We start from the raw sequence: 27,066 nt of genomic DNA on the forward strand, positions 1-27,066 counted from the left end.
AACAGCTTGACAATGGAGCCATTTATTTATGATGAACACAGAATTGAGGTGGGGGGTAGCTAGAGCAGGTGCAAACCACCCCCTTCCTGGTGGTGCACTTTTTTAATCTATCCATTATCTGTGTTTAATCTTGAATTTTATTCGGATGTTTTATGCCTGTTTCCTCGTTCTCATTTGCCCTAACAATTATCGGTCAAAAATCCCAACTGCTATTTTATCTATACGCTTTTCTTAATCCTGGTCTGTGACCGTAATAAAGTTCATTCATTCAATACATACATACATACAGTGGTGCCTCGCAAGACGAAATTAATCTGTTCCGCGAGTCTCTTCGTCTTGCGGTTTTTTCGTCTTGCGAAGCACGGCTATTAGCGGCTTAGCGGCTATTAGCGGCTTAGTGGCTTTAAGAAAAAGGAAACAAACTCGCAAGATGTTTCGTCTTGCGAAGCAAGCCCATAGGGAAATTCGTCTTGCGAAGCACCTCAAAAAACGGAAAACTCTTTCGTCTAGCGAGTTTTTCGTCTTGCGGGGCATTCGTCTTGCGGGACACCACTGTACATACATGCATGCATACATACTATACATTCGGGACGTTGATGCTGCAACGATGGCGGAGGCAGAGGGGTGGCCGCTGCCTTGACCTCAGCAGCCACATTTCCCCTTCAAGGCTTCCATCTCCTTTCTCCATGAGCCTGGGCAGCCTCTGAGTTGTTGGTCCTTCGGTGGTGGTGGTGGGGAAGCAGTGCATGGTGGGTCAGGCATGGAAAGTGGAAAAGGAGGGTTGAGAGCAGCGGCAGCAGCGAGGCTCGGGCAACGCGATGCCTCCCTTCCCATCGGAGCAGCCTCAATCCCATTCCTACTTGTGTGCAAGCAGGAGGGGGCGGGATCCCCCAGCTGGGAAGGGAGGCTTCCCGTTGCCTAACTGAGAAATCCCGGCCCCCTCCTGCTTGCACGCAAGCTCTGATAGGCAGCATGAAGCCTCCCTTCACAGCTTAGTTGCTGGGCTCAGGGAAGGTGGAGGCAGCCCAGAAGCTGCATCTGAGAGCCCCTCCACCACCATCACATGGGGACTTCCAAGCAGCTCCTGAAGCCAGCCAGAGCCAACTGCTGTAGGCTGCTGAGACCACTGCTGCGTTTCCCGGGGACATTAGATGAAATCCAGGGACATTCCGGGGATGGAATTTATCCGGGGACTTATTTGCAAATCTGGGGACTGTCCCCGGGAAACGGGGACGTCTGGTAACCCTACTCCAGAGTCATCTAGTCCAACCAAGATCTAGTCCTATTCCAGAGTCATCTAGTCACTAAGATGGGTGACACCTGGCTTGAGAGCAGTACATGTGAAAAGGATCTAGGAGTCTTGGTTGACCACAAACTTGACATGAGCCAACAATGTGACGCGGCAGCTAAAAAAGCCAATGCAATTCTGGGCTGCATCAATAGGAGTATAGCATCTAGATCAAGGGAAGTAATAGTGCCACTGTATTCTGCTCTGGTCAGACCTCACCTGGAGTACTGTGTCCAGTTCTGGGCACCACAGTTCAAGAAGGACACTGACAAACTGGAACGTGTCCAGAGGAGGGCAACCAAAATGGTCAAAGGCCTGGAAACAAAGCCTTATGAGGAACGGCTAAGGGAGCTGGGCATGTTTAGCCTGGAGAAGAGGAAGTTAAGGGGTGATATGATAGCCATGTTCAAATATATAAAAGGATGTCACATAGAGGAGGGAGAAAGGTTGTTTTCTGCTGCTCCAGAGAAGCGGACACGGAGCAATGGTTCCAAACTACAAGAAAGAAGATTCCACCTAAACATTAGGAAGAACTTCCTGACAGTGAGAGCTGTTTGACAGTGGAATTTGCTGCCAAGGAGTGTGGTGGAGTCTCCTTCTTTGGAGGTCTTTAAGCAGAGTCTTGACAACCATATGTCAGGAGTGCTCTGATGGTGTTTCCTGCTTGGCAGGGGGTTGGACTCGATGGCCCTTGTGGTCTCTTCCAACTCTATGATTCTATGATTCTAACCCCCTGCAATGCAGGAATCTCAGCTCAAATAGCCTCCCCAAAGGTTTGTTGCGAATCTATGGGCATTTGGACAGTGGATATGAAGCTGTTAGTGATACATCAAATATTCAACTTGGAAGGGGAGTGGAGAGAATTTAAAACTGTGGAGAAATAATGCGCTCAACCTGGTTGTAGAAGCTGGACATGCAGAAAAAAATGCCACATCCAAACTCTGTGCCACCCTCATTTGCGCGTTGGATAGAGCCGTACTCGACATTTTCTTGTACCTGTTGGACTATGTTAACAGAGAGAAGGCTGCCTGGTGGCTCCTTGTCAGCTAGCTGCCACTCTATTCTGCCTTGGTCAGGCCATACCTGGAGTCCTGTGTCCAGTTCTGGACATCCCAATTTAAGAAGGGTGTTGACAAGCTGGATGGTGAGCAGAATAGGGTGACCAAGATGACCCAGGGCCTGGAAATGAAGCCTTAAGGGCAGGCATCCCCAAACCCGGCCCTCCAGATGTTTGGGGACTACAATTCCCATCATCCTTGACCACTGGTCCCGTTAGCTAGGGATGATGGGAGTTGTAGTCTCAAAACATCTGGAGGGCCGAGTTTGAGGGTGCCTGCTTAAGGGGAACTGTTGGGGCCTGTGCTCTACTCCCATGGCCATTCTTACTTCATGGTAAGCCCAGTTGAACGTACAGTGGTGCCCCGCAAGACGAACGCCTCGCAAGACGGAAAACCCGCTAGACGAAAGGGTTTTCCGTTTTGGAGGCGCTTCGCAAAACGAATTTCCCTATGGGCTTGCTTCGCAAGACGAAATGTCTTGTGAGTTCCTGCAGGGTTTTTCCCCTCCCCCCCTTTTCCTAAGCCCTAAGCCGCTTAACAGCTGATCCGCTAAAAGCCGCTAAACCGCTAATAGCGCTAATCCGCTAAGCTGTCAATGGGCTTGCTTCGCAAGACGAAAAAACCGCTATACGAAGAGCCTCACGGAACGGATTAATTTCGTCTTGCGAGGCACCACTGTAGAGGGTTTTTCTTTAATTGTGATGGAGATGGTGGTTTAAAGGTAGCAATGGAGTTACACATCCTGGAGTCTTGTCAGGTTGGCTGGTGCCCCAATGATGGAATTATTAGAACTCGCCCCAGAACTGGCCCTACTAAATATCTTCCAAGACAATAATGCCCACTCATACCACAAAGAACTCATAACTCACCTACTATCAGCAGCCAGAACCATCATAGCCAGACACTGGAGAGGCCTGTCAGGAGTAAGCCTGGACCAATGGTATCAAATAGTATGGGAAACAGCCTATTAGAAAAACTAACCAATAAACTGAAACTGACATGGGGGCAAATGGAAGAAGATGCCTTCACCCCGGTATGGCTCCCCTTTATCACACACAGAGCCCAACAAGACAATGACAAGAATCCACCAACAGCATATGAATCAATATGGCAAACCTGATACAGAAACACCCACCCACCCCACTCATACATGAAAACAAAGGTCGCCACAGCCAATCACAAACAAACAACCACACCTAGGCCAGCACCAACCTCTGTCACCACCAAAGGAACACAAGCGAATCGTAGAGAGAACCTGCACAAGCAACGCTGACACTGTTAACGGAAAAATCCGAGGGCTCCCTTGGACAAAAACAAAGACACCAACCAGGATTACTTGGAGCAAAACAGCAGCCTGTAGGCTTGGCCTTTATTGAACTGTTGCAACAGGGTGCTCCCCTCACTTGCAGGAGAGAGGAAGGACCCAGAAAAATGGCGTGCAAGGCCTTATAAAGACTTTTGAAATTGCCACCCTGTAGATCAAGACCACCCCCCCCAGAAACATCATACATACATCGCAGAAGGGGTGTAACCTAAGACCACCCCTCAGATACATCACACCTACATCACAGAAAGGAGGGTTTGAGGGAGGAGTCGTGGTAACCTGAGTGTCCTGTCACCTGACTGGTTCCCCCTTTCCCCCTCCCCATGAGTACTTTCCAGGTGACAGAGGGGAGTTTGCAGTTTCCTGCCCCCAGAGGGAAGAGCTGATTATTGTCCTTTGTTCCAGTCTGTGCTGAATCCACTCCCATATGCAAGTTCTTTGTGATCTTGATGGTCTTCTGTCTAGGACCATCAAGGGTGGCATAGCAACTGGGCAGGGCTCCTGTGTATGTGCTGGTATGCTCAAGGGATTATGGCTGGCCTGTATCAAACCTTCCCCATTTTGTAGTCCTTCCTTCATGGAGTAAAATAAAAGTGGAACAGTGCAAATCCGATGTATGGTTGATTTTCTATGAATTTATAACAGAACCGTAGCGTATGTAGTGTGTGAGTGTGAGTGTGTGTGAAGTTTGTACAAACTGAATGATTGGGGGGGTTTCCTGCGACAACACAAAACCCCAAACATACGCTAAGTAGAATAGAAGCATCGCCACCCGACCCCACTCACCATGGCCTCCTCCACCTCGTTCCCCCTTTTCTTCCTAATGTAACACTTAACATCTGAACCGAGTAAACTGATCTGTAGAAAATGTAACTTGAAAAAAGAGACATTGCACATACTTTTGTAAACCAAGAAATCTTTTAATAAAAAATACTGACACCCTGACAATACTGACAAATACGTTAAAAAAAATAAAATTGGGTATGCTTAGCCTCGAGAAAAGGGACACGGATGGCGTTGTGGTCTAAACCACAGAGCCTAGGGTTTGCCAATCGGAAGGTTGACAGTTCGAATCCCCGTGATGGGGTGAGCTCTTGTTGCTCAGTCCCAGCTCCTGCCCACCTAGCAGTTCAAAAGCATGTCAAGTACAAGTAGATAAATAGGTACCACTCCAGCGGGAAGGTAAATGACGTTTCCGTGCGCTGCTCTGGTTTTGCCAGAAGTGGCTTAGTCATGATGGCCACATGACCCGGAAGCTGTCTGTGGATAAACTCCCTCGGCCAAAGAGCGAGATGAGCGCGCAACCCCAGAGTCGTCTGCAACTGGACCTAACGGTCAGGGATCCCTTTACCTTTTGCCTGGAGAAGAGAAGAGAAGATGAAGAGATGATACAATAGCCATGTTTTAATAATCATTTATTGTTTTTTATACAAACACAAGAACCATTAAACACTTATCCAGCAATGAACATCTCATGATGTTTGCTCTATCCGTTGATTTTAGACATCCACTTACACATTCCGTGTTCAAATTCAAACATGTTACTTAAGGCAACCTCCCCACTGAGAGCTGGTTTCTCATTAACATAGTTAAAGAATGAAGTCCAGGATCTTGGGAGGTGTCTCTCTCTTTGTTATGCCTTTAATTGCCCTCCTGTGTCTGGTGAGATGCTCAGACATTACTGTATCCAGGATGCTATTTTCCCATATGTTCAGAGGTATTTCGGACGGATTCTTCCATTGTTGAGCGCCTGCTAATTGTGCACGTGGTAGCCATTTTCAAATATCCGAAGATTTCTCCCGTGGGAGATGAACACGCTAGATGGAGGACCTGACCCAATGGATTCAAACTACAAAAAAAAAGCATTAGTTTAGATCAGGCTTCCTCAGCCTTGGCCCTCCAGATGTTTTTGGCCTACAACTCCCATGATCCCTAGCTACCAGTGGTCAGGGATGATGAGAATTGTAGTCTCAAAACATCTGCAGGGCCGAGGTTGAGGAAGCCTGGAGTAGAATGAGCCTCAGTATCCGTTTCCAACTTTAGCGGCTTAGCGGCTTTGAAAAAGGGAGAAAAAAGCGAAAAAAATCGCAAGACGTTTTCGTCTTGCGAAGCAAGCCCATAGGGAAATTCGTCTTGCGAAGCAACTCAAAAATGGAAAACCCTGATGTTGGGAAATATTGAGGGCACAAGGAGAAGGGGACGACAGAGGACGAGATGGTGGGACAGTGTTCTCGAAGCTACTAGCATGAGTTTGACCAAACTGCGGGAGGCAGTGGAAGACAGGAGTGCCTGGCGTGCTCTGGTCCAGGGGGTCACGAAGAGTAGGACACGACTAAACGACTAAACAACAACAACAATGGCTTTGCTGCGTGTTTTGTGACTTTAAATCTCTGCTGGGGTTCTCTCACCAAAGAGTACTTGCCCCAAACTTGGATCTTGTCATACAGGGAATTCTCCTTTCTGTACATTCCCTCCTTCTTTGAACCAACAAGGAGTGGGTGTGCATTGTGGGAACGTTACGACTCAGACATCCAAACTGGAGTCCCAGATTTCCTTGAGGGGCTGGGGGCCTTGGGTCAGAACAAAATATAGGAATAATATTCTCTAAGAGCCTAGACACTGAACCCAAGGCCCCCAACACTGGCCCAAGTGTTCATTATTTAATTATGTACCATTACTTACTTAATTGCATTTATATCCCAATTTTTTCTCCCAGGAGCTCAAGGTGACATACATGGTTCATGTTTCTCCTTCTCCTCATTTAATTGCTACGACAACCCTATGAGGAAGTTTAGGCTGAGAAGCGGGGGCTGGCCCAAGGTCCCCCCAGTGAGCTTACATAGCTGAGCGGGGGAAACCACATTGGACCTCAATTTAATTAAACTTAGGAAATTCAAGCCCCAACACTTTGCATTAAAAAACAACAATACATCAATATTCGGACCTGAGAAATGATCTTTGTATCAGTGCTAATTATGCCCCTTTGTTTACTTTTTATTTTGTTGTTTAGTCATTTAGTCGTGTCTGCCTCTTCGTGACCCCCTGGGCCAGAGCACGCCAGGCACTCCTGTCTTCCACTGCCTCCCACAGTTTGGTCAAACTCATGCTGGGAGCTTCGCGAACACTGTCCAACCATCTTGTCCTCTGTCGTCCCCTTCTCCTTGCGCCCTCCATCTTTCCCAACACCAGGGTCTTTTCCAGGGAGTCTTCTCTTCTCATGAGGTGGCCAAAGTACTGGAGCCTCAGCTTCAGGATCTGTCCTTCCAGTGAGCACTCAGGGCTGATTTCCTTCACAGTTGATCAGTTTGATCTTTTTGCAGTCCATGGGACTCTCAAGAGTCTCCTCCAGCACCATAATTCAAAAGCATCACTTCTTCGGCGATCAGCCTTCTTTATGGTCCAGCTCTCACTTCCATACATCACTACTGGGAAAACCATAGCTTTAACTAGCCGGACCTTTGTCGGCAAGGTGATGTCTCTGCTTTTTAAGATGCTGTCTAGGCTTGTCATTGCTTTTCTCCCAAATAGCAGGCGTCTTTTAATTTCGTGAGTGCTGTTAGAGAAGCTGTAATGCCTGGCATACCCAGCTGAGGGCGCCCACCTCCCATTCATTGAGAGCACCTGACAGGGGGGTTGAGAATTCCATTATCAGTTTTCCTTTTTTTGGAAGGACAGGCTAACCTATGACCAGGAGTGATGTGTCATCCCCACTGATCACAGCATGTCACAAAACATCCAGGCGACTCTCCAAGAGACTGATGGCTTGGTCCGCTGTTAGCACATGAGAGAAGACTCCCGGAGCTAAATCAGGAAACCTAGGCAAAAACACAGCCTCTCTCCCAATAGGAAATCCAAGATTTGCCCTGTCAGCATATTGAGCCTGTTGGCTTTGAAAGGCCCCCCTCACTCCCCGTCAGAATATGAAACACCGATGTATTTTTTACATAGGGTTTCCCTGACTCGCGAGATCAGACATTGTTTTTGTTTATTTGCATTCCCTGAATGCCTGTTTATATTTGTTTTTATGCCCTATGCTTCTATAACTACAGTGGTACCTCTGGTTATGTACTTAATTCATTCCGGAGGTCCGTTCTTAACCTGAAGCACCACTTTAGCTAATGGGGCCTCCCGCTGCCGCCGGAGCACAATTTCCGTTCTCATCCTGAAGCAAAGTTCTTAACCCGAGGTAATATTTCTGGGTTAGCAGGGTCTGTAACCTGAAGCGTCTGTAAGCCGAGGTACCACTGTACTGCTTTCATGTTGCATTTTCATTTGAAATAGATTATGTACTCATTAGGGACGCGGGTGGCGCTGTGGGTTAAACCACAGAGCCTAGGACTTGCCGATCGGAAGGTCGGCGGTTCGAATCCCCGCAACGGGGTGAGCTCCCGTTGCTCAGTCCTTGCTCCTGCCAACCTAGAACGTCAAAGTGCAAGTAGATAAATAGGTACTGCTCCGGCGGGAAGGTAAACGGCATTTTCGTGCGCTGCTCTGGTTCGCCAGAAGCGGCTTAGTCCTGCTGGCCACATGACCCGGAAGCTGTACGCCGGCTCCCTCGGCCAATAAAGCGAGATGAGCACCGCAACCCCAGAGTTGTCCGCCACTGGACCTAATGGTCAGGGGTCCCTTTACCTATGTACTCATTGCAACCACACACACTATAAAAGCAGTTTATAAATGCTTTTTAAACTGGACCTTGGACCTGCAAAACTCTGCCCCTGAGCCCTTGAGCTTAAAACTGGGCTGCTGATTTTGGAAGGCGGTTTGTTCAAGAGTCTCCCAACTGGCCCTGCTGAAAAGTTTTGCTTTGGCAAGAATAAATTTATCTCTATAAAAAAATAAATAAACAAATAACAAAGAGCCCTCTCAGTCTATTCCCTTTGGGACTGACCCAGATTTCTATTTTAAAATCCAGAACAGCCTAGAAAACTGGACACAACAACACGTAACTCATTACCTGGGTATGTTAACGGACAGACAGACAGACAACAGAAAGAGGGACCCCCCACACAAAAAATCTAGCGTATGATATAATAGGGGCATTATACAGATTGACACTGTATTTAAGTGTTAACTGGATTTCAGTTAACGAGTTTGGCAGATCTGTAATACTGTTTACATTTATTTATCTTTCTTCAGCTGTACTGTATCGTAAAGGAAAAACAACAACCCTAAAATAGAAAATATGCATTAAGCTTATCAGTAAGAGGTCAAAAGTTTTAGGTCAACTAGACCTAAAAAAACCATCAAAAAATTAATATGATCAGCAGTTTATATATATATATTTCAGAAACACATCTTAAATATTGTGAGTCCTGCATTGCAGGGGGTTAACCCTTTGTCTCCCAACCAAAATGCAAAACTGCACATGCTCAGCATCTTTGAAGAAGCAGCTGAACTCAATGGCAGAGCAGCTCCTTTTGCATACAGAAGGTCTCAGGTTTGATCTGTGGTGCGATATTGATCACCTTTATGTAGCATTTTAGCACTTGCCGCAAATGCTGCAGAACTTTGCAGGTGTTCTTCAAACCCATCTTTAGGCCCAACTATGCAGTAAGAGATTCCTGCTTCACATAAATGTCAAATGATGGGGAATGGCTGTTCAAACTGAAGCAGGCAGGAAGGCCCCTCAAGGACTCTGTACAGGCTCTGGAATACTCCGTAAGGGAAAGGAACCAGTTTTTTCATATAACATTATTACAGTGGTACCTCAGGTTACATACGCTTCAGGTTACAAACTCCACTAACCCAGAAATACGACCTCAGGTTAAGAACTTTGCTTCAGGATGAGAACACAAATTGTGCTCTGGCAGCGTGGTGGCAGCAGGAGGCCCCATTAGCTAAAGTGGTGCTTCAGGTTAAGAACAGTTTCAGGTTAAGAACAGACCTCTGGAATGAATTAAGTACTTAACCCGAGGTACCACTGTATTAAGGAATGTCCCTATTTTCCTTGGAGAAATGTTGGAGGGTATGAGAGGGCAGTTTCTCCCCGGCAGAAAGAGCATGTGGCAGCTAGACTGACGACTGGGAGGGCCGCCGAGACCATATAACACTGGTCCTGAAAGACCTACATTGGCTCCCAGTACGTTTCCGAGCACAGTTCAAAGTGCTGACCTTCAAAGCCCTCAACGGCCTCGGTCCAGAATACTTGAAGGAGCGTCTCCACCCCCATCGTTCTGCCCGGACACTGAGGTCCAGCTCCGAGGGCCTTCTGGCGGTTCCCTTATTGCGAGAAGTGAGGTTACAGGTAACCAGGCAGAGGGCCTTCTTGGTGGTGGCGCCCGCCCTGTGGAACGCCCTCCCACTAGATATATAAGAGAAAAAACAACTACCAGGCTTTTAGAAGACATCAGAAGGCAGCCCTGTTTAGGGAAGTTTTTAATGACTGATCTTTTAATGTAATTTTTGTTTGGAAGCTGCCCAGAGTTTTATAATTGTTTTCAGTATCAGGAGTATAAATGATGTTAGCTATATTAATTTCGTTGTTTCTTATATTGTGGTTGTTGGTTTGACTTTTCTATTGTTTGATTGATTATATGCTTGTTTATTTGTTTGTTTGTCTGTTTTCCCATAAATGTATTTATTTTAAATCAATAAAGATATACTAAAAAACAAAACAAAGAGCCCAGGCCCCTTGGCTCCCCATTCCCCGTTCCTTCTGCAGTTTCTGCAACCCACATTGCAGGAGTCGCCCCCCCCCCCCCAGGGGAGCCCAGCCTGCAGCAAGAGCCAGGAGCAAAACAAAACAAAACACAGCAGCAACTTTCTGGGCATCCTCTCCCCTTTCTAAAAAAAGAACAATCTCCTCAGCTGACTCTGCTGCTTTCTGAGCAGAGCTGGAGGTTTTGAAGGGGACCTTGCCATGGCGCAGGTTGTCTCTATATTTAGCTGCACCGCATGAACGTCAAGCGACCGGTCGCAGCTGCGTGGCGCTCTGGGCCTGGCCTGAGCCTGGCTTTTCCGCTTCTGCCTGCTTGCGGCCTCACAATGGGAATCGCTGGGTAGCGGCTGCTGCGTCACCTGCCCTCCAAGTGACCTCAGGCCAGGCTGGACCAGAACATTCACAGGGAAAATGCTTGTTTACAAACCCCTCTGCAGCGCCACAAATCCAACTCAATGGTGTAACGTTGGACAGTGTCGATCACTTCTCCTACCTGGGCAGTTATCTTTCCACAAGGGCCAACGTTGATGCCGAAATTCAGCACCGCCTGAGCTCTGTAAATGCGGCTTTCTCCCAATTGAAGTGCAGAGTGTTTGAGAACAGGGACATTCGTAGGGAAACCAAAATGCTTGTTTACAAAGCTATTGTACTACCAACCTTACTGTATGCTTGTGAAACATGGACCACTTATAAACGCCATCTCCAACTCATTGAAAGATTCCATCAACGGTGTCTCTGAAAAATTTTACACATCACATGGGAAGACAAGCAGACTAATGTCAGTGTACTGGAAGAAGCAAAGATCACCAGTGTCGAAGCGATAATTCTTCAACATCAACTTCGTTGGACTGGTCATGTTGTGCAGATGCCTGATGATTGTCTTCCAAAACAACTACTCTATTCCAAACTTAAAAATGGAAAGCATAATGCCTGTGGTCAACAAAAGAGGTTTAAAGACTCTCTCAAGGCAAATCTTTAAAAATGTGGTATAAACTCCAGCAAATGGGAAACACTGGCCTGCGAGCGCTCCAGTTGGAGAACAGCCTTTCCCAAAGGTGTCATGGGCTTTGAAGACGCTCGAACTCAGATCGCAAGGGAGAAACGTGCTAAGAGGAAGGGACACCTGGCAAATCCACACCGTGATCAACCTCCGCCCAGAAACCAATGTCCCCACTATGGAAGGACGTGTGGATCCAGATTTGGCCTCCACAGTCACTTACGGACTCACTTTTAAAATCATGTTTATGGAAGACAATCTTACGAGTGATCGCCAAAGTAGAAGAAAGAAAGTTAAAAATCATCTTTACCCACTCCACACCTGTCTTGAACCGTTAACATGATTATTATAAGCCCCTCCTTCCATGAAACTGCAGGGCAGGTCACAGCGATGCAAAATGCAACATTTGAAGCACGTTAAAACAAATTTGATATGCCATGCCGGGTCTAGGGCAGCTGTGTGTGACCCAAACAAATCTGGGACAAATTTGGCCCAAAGCCTGGAGACTCCTAAGCCCTGTACTAAGGGCCAGGTGAGAGTCCCAGAGGTGTTTGGTTGATTTTAGGAGATATGCCCATTGTTCCTGGTCTGGCAACCTTATTTCTCTCTCCCTGGCAACTTCCCCCAAATCATAGTCGCACCAGCAGCGTATCTCTTCTTTGTCGTATCTAAAATGCAAGAAGGGTCTTTACACTTGCCAGAAGCTTGGCCCTGCCCTCGCCAGTCCTGGAAGGAGCCTTTTAAAAAGTCCCACACGCTCAGAGACTTTGCGCCTGTTCATTGGGGGAGATAGGAAGCCCAGAGCACTTGTTCTTTAGATGTCCCTTTTATGAAGAGGCACGTAGTGAGACCAGTGAGGCTCGCTGGCCTCCCGGAAAAGCAAAAATTCAACATTTTCCTGTTAGGCAAAGATCATAAGACGACCCGGATGGTCACCAGATTCTGTGTACAGATCTGTAGGTGCAGACCATCTCCCGACCCAAACTAGTTCGTTAAGAAAATCCACAAACTCGGTTCTATGGGTGACTCTGGGTCAGCTCCCTCCGGTAGTTTATTGTTGTACGCTGTTTTTAAATTTATTGTTGTACAATGTTTTAATTGTTTGTTTTCCTTCTGTGACTGTACCCCCAAGTGTGTTTTATAAGCTGGTCTCCGACCGTAATAAATTATCTCTCTAGTCCCCCAAATCAGTGAGGGGTAGGTTGCCCATAAGCAGCAGAAACAAGGTGGGTGGGAAGGGGAAAAAAACCCCACAGCAATTTCGCTTTCAAGATTGCTTTTATTTATCAATGTACAGAAACGAAACCCACAGGCTTGAAAGCCACCGATAACACCCTTAACATAAAAGACCCCCCCCAAACCTTCTCTCCCCGACAAAACACCACAAACCATCAATAAAAATAAATAAGACAAAGGGCAGAGTCTGAGCTAGGGTTGAGAGGGGTGGCTGGTTTGAGGAGGTCAGAAGTTCCCCCTCCTCCCCCTGCTTTGCCCATATAAATAACATTTTGATGTAGAAAAAACTTAATAATAATAATAATAATAATGACAGATAACAGAAAAAAGCTGTGTTGGCTGATGAGCTGGGTTAAGAGAAGTAGACTGTTTGTAAACAGCTGGACGGAAAACAGCTGGAATCTGCCAGCCTCAAGGTTTAGCAAATGATGTTTCCACAACCAAGGGCCCGAAACATTTGATTCCTAAAAGGTGCCAGGGCTCAGTCTGGCTGCCGGGTGCCCACTACGACCTGGAAGTTCAAACTGCACCCACCCCTGCCCCCTTTCGGTTCCTCTGTGGGACTTAGAATGGTAGCGTTGGAAGGGACACCAAGAGTCATCTAGTTTACCCCCAGGTTAGCAGTAGAAAATCGAGACGCACCCTGTTTCCTAGCCTGCCGTTTTAGCAACCCAGAGAGAGCATGTTTCTAAGGTGTTACCTGCCCCACACACTGAGGTCTAGCAACATGGCTAAGCTCATTAGGGTACCTTTAGCTTGTACACATTGCCCAAGGGTAAGTTTGAGTGTTTACACTACATTTTTGTTGTTGATCTCACTGGCTCTTGTTTATAGTGTCTGTTTTAAATCGGAAGCTCATATTTAATGCTCGTTCTGCTCTTTATTTTAATCCAAAAGTGGGATCTTCTAAATCAAGAGAAAAAGAAAGAACGTGGAATTCAATTTCTGGAGATGTTGCTTTGCTCTTCCATTCAGAATGACAGAACCCTTTGCTTTCTTTTTCAAGAACAGGTGTCTAGTCCACATTGCTGTCAAAGTGTGGGAATGCCTGCTAAGAAGCCAGAGGGGATTCTTAAACAAGACTTTCAGCACTCTCTCAAGCCCCCCTTCCCTTGCACCTGGCCCAAGCGGTATAAATTAATCTGAGGAAGAGGAAATCATGCAAATTGGAATGAGCTGCGTTTTTATCCTGGCCACCGTTTCCCCCATGCAGAACGTTTAAATATTGAGCATCGCTAAACCTGTGCGCATATGCGTGCGCACTCTCTGGTAATGCAGTGGTGGGAACCCAGGGTTCTCCAGAAGTTGTTGGAGACCCCCAGCTCCCAACTGCCCCTGCCAAAATGATTCAGGGACACTGGAAGCTGGAATCCAGGCACGGCCGAAGTCGTCTCTCCCTGACAGAGAGGGGTTGCTCTTTTCGGAACAGAGAGAGATTCTTCGGTTGCTGGTTTCTACCTCCAGAAGCTGGGAGGCTAAGAGGAGGAGAAGGGGGCTGTCTCCTGCTTGCGAGCTTTCTAGAGGCGTCCGGGAGGGTCAGACTAAATGACCCCTATGGATCTTTTCCAACTCTACCATTGCAATGATTCTGCGCCTGGAGACAGGAGGCTGAACTAGACGGAACTATTCCAGAAATGTCTGCATGGTCTTGGGACTTCCCAGGACCAAGGTGGCGAACCCAGGTGTGTTAACAGGTGCTGCGAGATGAAAGGACCAGGTGGGGCGAAAGCAATACCTTACCTGCACACCTATCTCCCGGGAGGAAAGACAGGAGTCTGTTTTCCCACCTTCTCGTGTTCCCAAACACGGGAACAGCGTTTGCTCATGGAGGACGAAGGGGCCCTTTGGTTCCCTTCGAACTCCACCACTCTACAATTCAATGGGCACGATCCATGAGAAAGGTTCTCCAGTCCCACCGACGTGGCTGGGAACCAGACAAGCGCTCGAGCCTGCAACCCTATGTACGCGCTTACTTGGGTGTAAGTCCCATTGAATTCAGCTGGGCTTACTGCTGAGCAGACAGCTGCTGGGTGGCAGGGTTAATGCACGGAGGGGCTTCCCAGCGGATCAGGCCCCAAGGGCGTTTCCAGACACACACAAAAACAAGCGCACTCTTTTGGTCAGTACCAGGAGAGCAATAGATTGCTCTCTAAATAAAGCCCCCCCATTAAAATGAGGGCGATATGAGGGAGCCAGGAGCCGGGCCACAACACTGATGCTTGCATCTTGTGGGGGTGCGCATGACATTGGAGGAAACCCATTTCATAACTGCACTAAGCTACAATAATAGCTACTTAGGGGGCAGGTGGGGAATCGTAGGGATGAACACCCCCCTCCCCGCCAGTGGCAGAAAGGTGTGCTGTAGCTCCAAGTCTAGGACATGGGAGACCAGGGTTCGAATCCCGACTCAGTCCACTGGGTGACTTTGGGCCAGACCTCCCTCTCTGCTTGGTTGTGAGTCTAAAACAGGTGGAGACGAACCACGTTTGCCGCCTTAACTTCCTGGGAGGAAAGGCACGATACAACACAAAGAAACTAAAGGAAATATTGCTGGTTTGGTGCTGAGAAAACCCTATGCCCTCACGACCGGATCCTGCACAGCAGCTCAGGAAAGCGAAAAACTTCTAAAGCATCTATTTCCTCTGCAGCAGAATTTGGCCCTGTGTTAGATCTATGGAGGATTTTCACCCCTGGGGAAAAAAACAACAACCCCAAAAAACTATTTTTCACGGTTCAGAAGCCTACCCAGCCTGGCTGGCGCTAGAGAGCTGATTCCATGCCATGTAAACAAAAGCGCACATGTAGTGGTATTCCAGGTTTGGCGGCCGAAAGGAGCCCCTCCCCTCCAGCCCCCACCGCGTTGCTTCCCTTAGGTCCTTGCGCAGGGGGGGGGAAAGGGCAGGGGAGAGTCTTTGCAATGCCAAAGGTGTCTTCCAGAGTTCGACTCTCCAGGTGGCACGGACGGCGTTACACCCATGGAGGGCCTGCCCCATGGCTCTGCTCCAGGATGCTGGCAGTTTCCCAAGAGCAAGGTGTGGGGGGGAAACGAGGGCAGTCCTTCACCTTCTTCAGCGCCCAGCGCTCGCAAGCCTCGGGTGATGGCTGTTTGGCCGGAGGCCTCCCCTTAATCCAATGTCCCATCTGCGTCGCGGCGGCTTGGAGTCAGATGATCACCTGCAAAGGTGGGAGAGAGGACAGTGAGGTCGGCGGGAGGCAAATGGCAGAATTTGGCCCTCCTTGAAATGGTACCCTGCACAGAATCTGTTTGCCTTCTGAAACACTCCGAAACCAAAGCGCGGCTTCTGATTGGCTGCAGGAAGCTCCTGGAGCCAATAGGAAACCCCGTCAAACTTTCGGCTTTCAAAAGAATGATAGAAAACCGGAACACTCACTTCCGGTTTTCGACCGTTCAGGAGCCGGAACGTTCGACTCCCAAGGCGTTGGGGAGCCAAGGTACAACTGTACAGTGGTACCTCTGGATACGAACGGGATCCATTCTGGAGCCCCGTTCGCATCCTGAAGTAAATGTAAGGCGCGACTGTGCGTCTGCACGTGCGCGGGTCACGTTTTGCCGCTTGCACGCATGCGTGTGACATCATTTTTAGCGGCGTCTGCGCATGCGCGAGCGGCGAAACCCGGAAGTAACGAGCTCCATTATTTCTGGGGCGCCATGGAGCACAATCTGAAAATACTTAACTTGAAGCTACTTCAACCCGAGGTATGACTGTATACACTAGAAATCTCTAAAGCAGTGTTTCCCAAATTTGGGTCCCCAGCTGTTTTTGAACTACAATTCCCATCATCCCTGACCTCTGGTCCTGCTAGCTAGGGATGATGGGAGTTGTAGTCCAAAACCATCTGGAGACCCAAGTTTGGGATACTCTGATCCAAAGGGCAGAGCTCGAATGACCGTTCCCTGCCCCTTATATATGGCATCACTGTGTGTCAATTTAGGGGGTGAAACTTAACACTTGCAAATTTCTTCAGGGGTCTTCAAATACGTTTCTGGGTGTGGGGGATTCAAATCTGCTATTATTTTTGTGCCTGGACAGCATGTAGCTTGGCAAGTCTACGTCTGGTGAAGAAGCCCACTGCTTTCAAAAAACCAAAGAACTTTATTTCGCCTTCTGAAAATGCTAGGCAACGCTAAAGAATAATAAGTAAAAATGATATTAGTATGTAATAAACCTACAAGCACTTGGCAATTGTTTACAGTGACTCCCGTGCAACTTTACCTACACAGCAAACCTAAATTATATTAATTTAAGCAAAATACCTTTTGAATCACGTTACAACTTTTTAGCAGCCTTCATTTTTGGAATTTCAAAGTTAAAAAATTCAACATGCCCTAACAAGGCATGATTTTATTTATCATACAACTACTCTGGCATATGGTTTTTCAGTGCCACCAATATAAACAGATGTCTGGCTCATAGAACCTTTGTTCTCAATAATAATGGAACTCACAAGTGGAGAATACTATTATTTTTATAAATTGTTATTATTTGTAAAGAGAATCTTTGTATGAGTTAATTAATACTTTATTATTTATTATTTGTATAGCCCTTTTGATCTGCGCTATAACATGGTACTTTTGTCCCTCCAGGCTGTGGCGCTTTATGGTTTAAATGCCTGACTCATCGTTTCTTTCCTTTATGTTCTGCTTGCAACTTTTTTGGCACATAAATTAACATTTTAAAAAAGGAAGCCAATGCTAGAAAACCACAGAGGAAAGGAAAGGCGGAGAATAGGAAAGAGCTGAACAGATTTGCCTTGCAGGTCACCCAGATGAACTTGAATGTCTGAATATTCAACAAGCATTTGCCATAAGAGGATTTCGCAGCACCCACCAGTCTTTGGCAGCTGACATGCAAAAGGACATTTCCCTGCTAATTCCACCCCTTCCTTTAACTCCTTTAATAGGAGACTTAAACCAAGACAGCCCAATCTACTTGCCTTCCACCCTGAGATTTTACTGTCTGTGTCCAATAAAAGGTAAAGGGACCCCTGACCATTAGATCCAGTCGTGACCGACTCTGGGGTTGCGGCGTTCATCTTGCTTTATTGGCCGAGGGAGCCGGTGTACAGCTTCCGGGTCATGTGGCCAGCATGACTAAGCCGCTTCTGGCGAACCAGAGCAGCGCATGGAAACGCCGTTTACCTTCCCGCCGGAGTGGTACCTATTTATCTACTTGCGCTTTGACGTGCTTTCGAACTGCTAGATTGGCAGGAGCAGGGACCGAGCAATGGGAGCTCATCCGTTGCGGGGATTCGAACCGCCGACCTTCTGATCGGCAGGTCCTAGGCTCTGTGGTTTAACCCACAGCGCCACCCATGTCCTTGTCCATATCCAATACCATCTTGCAAAAATGGAAACGCTGTTAAATTTTGCATTCTGTTTGGTTTTTACAAAACTGTTTCCAGAAGAAAAAGAAGAAAAAGAAGAAAACTGTGTAGGCTCTTGAAGACCCCTGAGAGCTCGCCACCCCTCGAGGCAATTCCATTCTTGGACTTTGCTTCTTCCCATCAAGACGCTTCTCCGAATCTCCAGCCAGCATCCACCCTCCTGCAAGGAAACTCCACCTGAAAGTTGGCACAGCAACAGCCCCACCAGAGAGCTGTTTCTCAATCGCTTTCTATTTGCCTGGAATGGCGCCCCCAGGTAAGCCACAAAGGAGAAAACAAAGCCCAGCACAGCCCTGTTCTCCAAAGCTCCAGAACTGAAGAAGATGACCAGAAGCAAAAGCTACATGGGTCTTGGCAGCTGACCCATCACCCCTGAGAAGCTGTTGGCAGGGAGCTAGAAGCTGTTGGATTACCTTCAGATAACCAGGTTGCTCTCGCCGAGCCTAACAATGATCGGGCTGTCCTGGAAAACGAACGAGGCTGCAGTCAGAGCTGGTGTCTGCGTGCTCTCCACCCCACCGTCCCCCCAAACAGGTGAGGATCCGTGGCTGCAGCACAGTGCAGGATTTACGTAAAAGCTAAACAAGCTATAGCTTAGGGCTCCACTCTCTTGGGGCCCTCCAAAAAATTTAAAGGAAAAAAAACCTGGATGTACATTTCCAAAATATAAGATAACAAACAAATAAAATAAAACCTACGTACAGCAAGAGTGTTTTGTGTTGTGTAGGCTCCTAGGATGTAAGTCATGGGCCCTGCCTGCTAGCCTGCTCCCTAAAATATCACTGGTTTGCTCCTTTCTACATTCTGCTATTTATCATTAGTAGTAGTTTGCATCCTATATTTACACCTATTATTATTTCATGTTATAGCACATTTCTAGAGACTAGATTATGAGTGTTTAAAAGAACTTTTGTTATTGCCAAATGCCAATGTGTTTGCATCATTAAGTTTGTTATGAATAAAAAAATCATTTTACGTTAGAGCTTAATAATTATTTCACTATGAATATGCTTCTTCTTAATTGTATTTCGGTTCAGCAATTACTTTGATAAAATACGTATGTTGTTATGTGCAAATGGCTTGAGATTCCTATTAGGTCCATAAATTATCATATGGCATATATCCAACACAAAAAACAGTGACAATTTGTTGTGGACAAATGACAGCTGGAGATATGAAGGGCCCCATCACCTTCAGTAGCTGAGGGCCTCAACAAACCTAAATCCGGCCCTGCTGTAGTGTAAGGCATGTCCCACATGAAGATGCCTTGCACATGAGCCAGACCTCTGGCTCCTCTAGCCTGGTATTATCTGTCATCTGGATAGCTCAGTTGGTTAGAATGTGGTGCTTATAATGCCAAGGTTGCAGGTTCGAATCCCGTACGGGACAGCTGCATATTCCTGCATTGCAGGGGGTTGGAATAGATGATCCTCAGGATCCCTCCCAACTCTGCAATTCTACGATTCCTAAATTGTGGTGCCCAAAATCAGACACAGTATTCCAGGTGTGGTCTGACCAAGGCAGAACAGAGTGGGATAACAACAACAACAACAACAACAATTTATTATTTATACCCCAACCATCTGGCAGGGATTCCCCAGCCACTCTGGGCAGCTTCCAACTGAATATTAAAAGCAATACAGCACCAGACATTAAAAACTTCCCTAAAAAGGGCCGCCTGTTGTCTTTTAAAAGTAAAATAGTTGTTTATTGCCTTGACATCTGCTGGGAGGGCGTTCCACAGGGTGGGCACCACCACCGAGAAGACCCTCTGCCTGGTTCCCTGTAACTTCACTTCTCGCAGGGAGGGAACCGCCAGAAGGCCCTCGGAGCTGGACCTCAGTGTCCAGGCAGAGCGATGGAGGTGGAGACGCTCCTTCAGGTATACAGGACCGAGGCCGTTTAAGGCTTTAAAGGTCAGCACCAACACTTTGAATTGTGCTCGGAAACGTACTGGGAGCCAATGTAATATGGTCTTGGCGGCCGCTCCCAGTCCCCAGTCTAGCTGCCGCATTCTGGATTAATTGCTGTTTCCGGGTCACCTTCAAAGGTAGCCCCACATAGAGCGCATTGCAGTAGTCCAAGCAGGAGATAACCAGAACATGCACCACTCTGGCGAGACAATCCGTGGGCAGGGAGGGCCTCATCCTGCGTACCAGATGGAGCTGGTAAACAGCTGCCCTGGATACAGAATTGACCTGTGCCTCCATGGACAGCTGAGTCCAAAATGACTCCCAGGTTGCGCACCTGGTCCTTCGGGGGCACAGTTGCCCCATTCAGGACCAGGGAGCCCTCCACACCCGCCTGCCTCCTGTCTCCCAAATATAGTACTTCTGTCTTGTCCAGGATTCGACCTCAATCTGTTAGCCGCCATCCATCCTCCAAGTGCCTCCAGGCACTCACACAGGACCCTCACCGCCTTCACTGGTTCCGATTTGAAAGAGAGGTAGAGCTAGGGCTAGAACTTCGTTTGACCTGGACACTAGACTTCTGTGGATGTAGCCTAAATGACATTTGTTTCTCTCTCTCTCTCCATCCTGCAACCGAGAGAGCAAAAGGCAGAGCTCAAGGACGCATTTCCAGCCAGACCTGCACTCTCAAGGAAGGCGTGAATCTGGGTCAGTGGGTGACGTGGCTTGGGGAGAGAGGGCGTGGCCTGGTCAGGCAGTGTGGCACGAGGAGAGTCCTGAGGGCCAGGCAGGGAGACTCGGAGGGCCGCATTTGGGCTCCGTGCCTGCAGTTCCCAACCCTTTGTTTGTGATCTAATGGTTACTTTTCTTTAAAAGGGTGTCCGAGCCAATCTGGGGCAATTGGCCTTCTAGAAGATGATATAGAAAAAGAAAGGATTGTAAATTATTTCTATATGTAATGACGGCAGCAAGAATATTATTGGCACAAAATTGGAAGCAAGAAGAACTACCGACAAAAGAAGATTGGAGGATGAAACTGATGGACTATGCAGAATTAGATAAATTAACAGGAAGAATTTGAGTTACAGATAGGTAGCCGTGTTGGTCTGCCATAGTCAAAACAAAACAAATTCCTTCCAGTAGCACCTTAAAGACCAACTAAGTCAGTTCTTGGTATGAGCTTTTGTGTGCATGCACACTTCTTCAGATACACTGAAATAGAAGTTTCCAGACCCTTCTATATAGTGAGAAGGTGGGGAGGGGTAGGAAGAATTTGAAATCTGCGGGACCAGAGATTCACAGAAGACTGGGATAAATTTACAGACTATTTGGAAAGTAATTGTGATGATCAGATTATGCTTGTAGGTTCGCGAGAACTTTTGTAAGGTGGACTATTTGAAATATTGCACACACACACAAAAAAAAGGTAACGAGGGGGAATGTTGGTTAAGATAATTAAAGGCAATAAGAATTTAAGAAATGCAGAATAAGTGATAAGAACGGAGGACCATCAGAAGGGCTGAGGAAAGTCCAAAAAGATTGTGTAAGAAGTGAAGTTTTGTTGTAGGAATGATAATTAATATGTCAAAATTAATAAAAAATTATAATTAAAAAACCCCAGCCTTCTATGGCTTAAGCGTCTGTACGAAAGACACTCTGCACGTGGCCAGAGGGACTGAGCCAGCATCTGCTTAGAAAGGAAAAAAATAATTCTAGCTTCGGCTGTCACCAGAAGGGAGCTGTTTCTTCTGAGGTCGAAAAGGGCTACATAGGGCGATGCTCTGTGTACCCATCACCTCCACCCAGGTGTGCAGGGGAGACCGGTGCTTGGAATTCAGGGGGAGGGGGTTCAGCTGTGGACCCTCCAAGGACAAAAAGCTCATCATGGAGAGATTTGGGAACCTTGCAGAAAGCAGCCGACACCGTTCCAGAGAGCGAGGGAGGCGTACGTAAGAATATCTCCGTCATTTAATTTGTGTGATAACACTCCAAACGGTGTCACGGGCGATTTAGCCTGGCTGGCAGCAAAGCTCCTCTCCCTCTCTCTCCCCGAGCGTCGGCCTTAGTCATCTCTTGTTTTGCAAACTAGGCTGTCTGTGGCAAACGTCAACAGAATTACAGGGCTGCTGGGTCACCTACTTCTGCCCGCCGCAGTGGAGGTTCTGGGCAGCTCATGAGATTCTGGGCTTGGGAGGAGAGCTGGACCCCCCAGAGCAAGGACAGGCATAGGGAAACTCGGCCCTCCAGATGTTTTGGGACTACAACTCCCATCACCCCTGACCACTGGGGTCCTGTAAGCTAGGGATGATGGGAGTTGTAGTCCCAAAACATCTGGAGGGCCGAGTTTGCCTATGCCTGAGCAATAACCTCCCCTCTTTCTCCTTGTTGTGCTTCTCTGAGGTTTTACTGCATCAGCTGCACAAAGGATGGGAACCTCAGGCTCAGGGGCAAAAAGTGGCCCTTGCAGGGGTCTCCTCCTGGCCCTTGGGACTCTCCTCAGGCCACGCCCCTCAAGAGGCCTACTTCGCACTCAACGCACATATTTTTGTTGAGTTTGAAGAGCAATGGCAGCTTAGAATGGGGTTTCTGTGTATACAGCTCAGTTGGTCGGGCATAAGACTCTAAATCTCAGGGTTGGGGGTTCGAGTCCTGGGTTGGGTGAAAGATTCCTGCATTGCAAGGGGCCAGACTAGATGACTCCAGTGGCCCCTTCCAACTCCACAAGTCTATGGTTCTTTGATTCCTGCTGTGCAAAGGCAAGATTTCCATCCATTTTGCCTCTGGACCCAGCATGTGGCCCCCAGAACCTTGTCCAGAAGGCGATGTGGCCCCCACCTTGACAAAGCTTCCTTGCCTCTGATCTACGCTACCAATGGGGACCCCAGGGCCCTCCAGATGTTGCCATTGGTCACGCTGACTGGGGTTAATGGAAGTTGGGAGTCCAAGAACTTTGAAGGGGGTCAGACTAGATGACCCCCGGGTCCCTTCCACCTCCACAATTCTATGGTTCCTTGACACTTTGAGGGCCACGGTTTTCCCGCCCCTGGAGATCAACACTGTGGGTAAATCTGGGCTCCCATCTTATCTAGAAATCGAGATGAGTATAATAGGCCTCTTCTGGTTCAGGAAATCTCATCTCTGTTAGCCACAGTTTAACTGTTCTTAAAAAGCAGAGACATCACCTTGCCAACAAAGGTCCATATAGTAAAAGCTCTGGTTTTCCCAGTAGCGATGTATGGAAGTGAGAGCTGGACCATAAAGAAGGCTGATCACCGAAGAATGGATGCTTTTGAATTATGGTGCTGGAGGAGACTCTTGAGAGTCCCATGGATTGCAAGAAGATCAAACCTCTCCATTCTGAAGGAAATCAGCCCTGAGTGCTCACTGGAAGGACAGATCGTGAAGCTGAGGCTCCAAGACTTTGGCCACCTCAGGAGAAGAGAAGACTCCCTGGAAAAGACTCTGATGTTGGGAAAGATGGAGGGCACAAGGAGAAGGGGACGACAGAGGACGAGATGGTTGGACAGTGTTCTCAAAGCTACCAATATGAGTTTGCTATGTTATTATGAAATTGCTTTTGGCACTGTTTAGTTTGGGCATCCATTCTGAAGGAAATCAGCCCTGAGTGCTCACTGGAAGGACAGATCCTGAAGCTGAGGCTCCAGTACTTTGGCCACCTCATGAGAAGAGAAGACTCCCTGGAAAAGACCCTGATGTTGGGAAAGATGGAGGGCACAAGGAGAAGGGGACGACAGAGGACGAGATGGTTGGACAGTGTTCTTGAAGCGACCAACATGAGTTTGACCAAACTCCGGGAGGCAGTGGAAGACAGGAGTGCCTGGCGTGCTCTGGTCCAGGGGGTCACGAAGAGTCAGACACGACTAAATGACTAAACAACAACAACAAACTGTTCCCTCCCCAGGAGCGCCCTCCCAGCAGATGTCAAGGCAATAAACAACTATTTTACTTTTAAAAGACATCTGAAGGTGGCCCTGTTTTTAACGTCTGATGCTGTATTATTTTTAATATTCGGTTGGAAGCTGCCCAGAGTGGCTGGGGAAACCCAGCCAGATGGGCGGGGTATTGATAATAATAATAATAATAATAATAATAATAATAATAATAATAATAATAATAATTTGCAAGGGGGAAAGAAACCTCGGTTGGCTTCTTTTCAAGATAGATATGTCTTTAAAGAAGGCATCAATCAATCAATCAATCAGTGACATACAAATAGACAGGAAATTTCACCAGGATTCTAAATTCATATTAGTTTCCCCTCCTTTTTAAATGACCCGGTCATTCTGCGTTCCTTTCTTACTGCTGTTCGAGCCATTTTAAAGTATTTCTTGGTTTCCTGCGTTCCTGCCTTTTAATCTAGAAGCTGCCTCAAGGGACTTTTCCTCCTCGTTGCCAAAAGGGAGGGCAGAAATTTCCTTAAATCAGACCAGCTTCTCTCAGAAAAGAGCCTTGCAGGCTCTAAGGACCTCAATCCAGAGCGTGTGTGTTTGGTGCTAGAGATCTCCCAGCCTCTCCCACTCACCTCTTGTCGGCCATCTGCCGTCGTAAGCCATTTCGGCTTCACTCCGTTGCTGACCAGTGGCTTTTCCTCCGGGACGAGGCAGGCGTAGGGGGGTTCGGCGGGCTCGGCCCCCACGCTCTCTGAAACGGTTTTCACTTCCGAGGGGCTGGGCTTCTGCTCGGGGATACGAGCCACGCGGAACCTGGGCCACAAAACAAAACACCGTATATAAATGGTGTATCTTATCTTGCTATATACATAGAAAGGTAAGGTGGTTGTCACGCTCTGCAGTTGGCCAGGGAAGGCAGGGCTGGGGAGCGCAGCAAGCAGAGTCAGCGGCCCCTTGTCTGTGCAAACCAGGGGTTGAAAATGGGCTTTATTTCACCCAGGTCAAAGGCCCAGTTTGGCCCAGTTTGGTCAAAGATTCACCCATGCACATCTGTGTACGTACACACAGGCTGGGAGCCTCAATGGTGCCCCTTTGGTGTGTGTATATAATAATAAATAATAATAAATTTTATTTATACCCCGTCAAAACCGGGCTCAGGGCGGCTAACACCCGATACAAAAACAAATTGATTGAAATACAACTTAAAAACAAGATTCAAATACAACATTTAAACATTAAAACACAGCCTCATTTCAATGGAAACTCAAATCAAAAACTTTTGGGGGGATGAAAACATCAAGTCTTCACCGAGGCTAACTTTCCAGACTGGTCCTATATAGAAAAAAGCTAGGCAAGTCCCCAAATAGGAGTTCCATCACAGGAGGAGAAAGGAAAGATATATAGATTTATTTTTTTATACTGAGTTCTGGGGAGATCATTCCAGAGACAGGGAGCCACCACCGAAAAGGCCCGTTCTCGTGTTGTTTTCCCTAGGGTGGCCCTGATCCGAGCATTAGGGAATTTAGAGCTGCCTTTGGGAGGAAATGTAGCAGAGCCTTGTAGCTTCGAGGCCAGCCTTTGCAATCTTAAGGACTATCAACTTGACTTGAACAAAATGATACAGTGGTGCCTCGCAAGACGAAATTAATTTGTTCCGCAAGTTTTTTCTTCTTGCGAGTTTTTCGTCTTGCGAAGCACGGTTTCCCATAGGAATGCATTGAAAATCAATCAATGCGTTCCTATGGAGACCGTCCGGGGACAGAGGGGAAGCGCCACGCGCCTTCCCCTCTGTCCCCGGACCTGTTTAAAGCAAGGGGCGGCGGGGAGAAGATTGCTTCTCCCCGTTGCCTGCCCCGCAATCTCCGGGGACAGAGGGGAAGCGCCGCGTGCCTTCCCCTCTATCCCCTTGGTTCAAAAGGGGTCTGGGGACAGCGGGGAAGACGCGCTGCGCTTCCCCGCTATCCCCGGAGCTTGCGGGGCAAGCTTCGTTTTGCGAAGCAAGCCCATAGGGAGATGCGTCTTGCGAAGCGGCTAAGAAAACGAAAAACTCCTTCGTCTAGCGAGTTTTTCGTCTTCCGAGGCGTCTGTCTTGCGGGGCACCACTGTAGTTCCCGGGACACCAAGTGCCTGAGCTTCGCGCGGTACAATCGCAAAGCATGAAGCGGCCTGTTCCGTGACTCACCTGCCCACCGATAGGATGGTGATCTCTCCCGGCCTGCCAGCCTTGCCTCCGGGCTTCGCGAGCTTCGCGGTGGCGCTGCCAGGAGCGATGGAGGTGGCCGGCGTGGCTTCTGCCGATGGCAGCACTTCCGGCCACTTCTTCTGGCTGCAGCGGGTGCAGGTGGGGCCCGGGCGGGTGGCCAAGCCTTGGACTGTGTGCAGGTGGTGCTGGTGCCTGCAGATGTGGGGAAACTGAGGCAGGAGATGCAGCCTAAGTGGGGGTAGGGGGTGAGAAGGGGAAAGGACCACCGTTAGAGGAGAGAACAGAGACCCCCTCAAAGGCCACCCCACAGGTTCACCACCCAACTTGATCATGTTACGCCAGGAATCACTCCATCAACTCCTTCATGGCAGGGGTTGGACTGGATGACCTTTGGGTTTCCCTTCAATTTCTACAATTATAAGGTTTTACTCTTAATAATAATAATAAATTTTTATTTATACCCCGCCCTTCCCGGTTCAAAAACCGGGCTCAAATTTAAAACACTTAATTGTAAAAGCAGCATAAGATACAGTAAAAAAACATGAATAACAATAAAATTCAAAGTTCAGAAATCAATTTGGGGGAAATCCATCTAATAAAGCATTAGATAGTCACCAGGGCTAGCTGGCTGAATTGGTCCTACTTGGGCCAGCGAGGAGGCCAGGGGAGAATTAGCTGTGGGGTCTCAGAGCGGGTGATCTTCATAAAAGGGGAGGGGGAAGGAAGAGAAGGGAAATAAAAGATCAGGCTGAATTCAAATTAAAGGCCAGGCGGAATAGCTCTGTCTTACAGGCCCGACAGGAGGAGGTTAAATCCTCAAGTGCCCTAGTCTCCTGGGCCAGAACATTCCACCAGGTCGGAGCCATCACTGAGAAGGCCCTGGCCCTGGTGGAGGATAGTCTGACTTCCTTAGGGCCCAGGACCTCTAAACTATGGTTATTCATGGACCTTAAGGTCCTCTGTGGGGCAGACCAGGAGAGGTGGTCCCATAGAGGTTCAGCTTAATATTACATCCTTTTTCAGTGTCTGCGCCGCCCTATTCCTCATCGTGGGCAAAAAATGTAATGGGTGA

The 27,066-nt window shown here is 47.8% G+C and overlaps 1 protein-coding gene across 3 annotated transcripts in view; it reads right to left on the bottom strand.

The window, feature by feature from the left end:
- Positions 1 to 12,587: 12,587 nt before the first annotated feature.
- Positions 12,588 to 27,066, bottom strand: part of RELT (RELT TNF receptor) — an 83,287-nt gene continuing 68,808 nt past the window's right edge. For 2 of the 3 annotated variants that reach the window (XM_081860556.1, XM_081860557.1), the window contains exons 9-12: positions 25,974 to 26,222; positions 24,424 to 24,604; positions 18,384 to 18,433; positions 12,588 to 15,738 (exon numbers count right to left, since the gene is read on the bottom strand). In XM_081860556.1, coding sequence (XP_081716682.1) covers positions 18,386 to 18,433; positions 24,424 to 24,604; positions 25,974 to 26,222 — 478 coding nt within the window. In that variant the 3' untranslated portion in view covers positions 12,588 to 15,738; positions 18,384 to 18,385. The remainder of the gene's footprint in view (positions 15,739 to 18,383; positions 18,434 to 24,423; positions 24,605 to 25,973; positions 26,223 to 27,066) is intronic. The other variant, XM_081860558.1, reaches the window with a different exon arrangement.

This window comes from Podarcis erhardii, assembly GCF_964252035.2.
Source record: "Podarcis erhardii genome assembly, chromosome: 4".
In the NCBI taxonomy this organism is placed as follows: domain Eukaryota; kingdom Metazoa; phylum Chordata; class Lepidosauria; order Squamata; family Lacertidae; genus Podarcis; species Podarcis erhardii.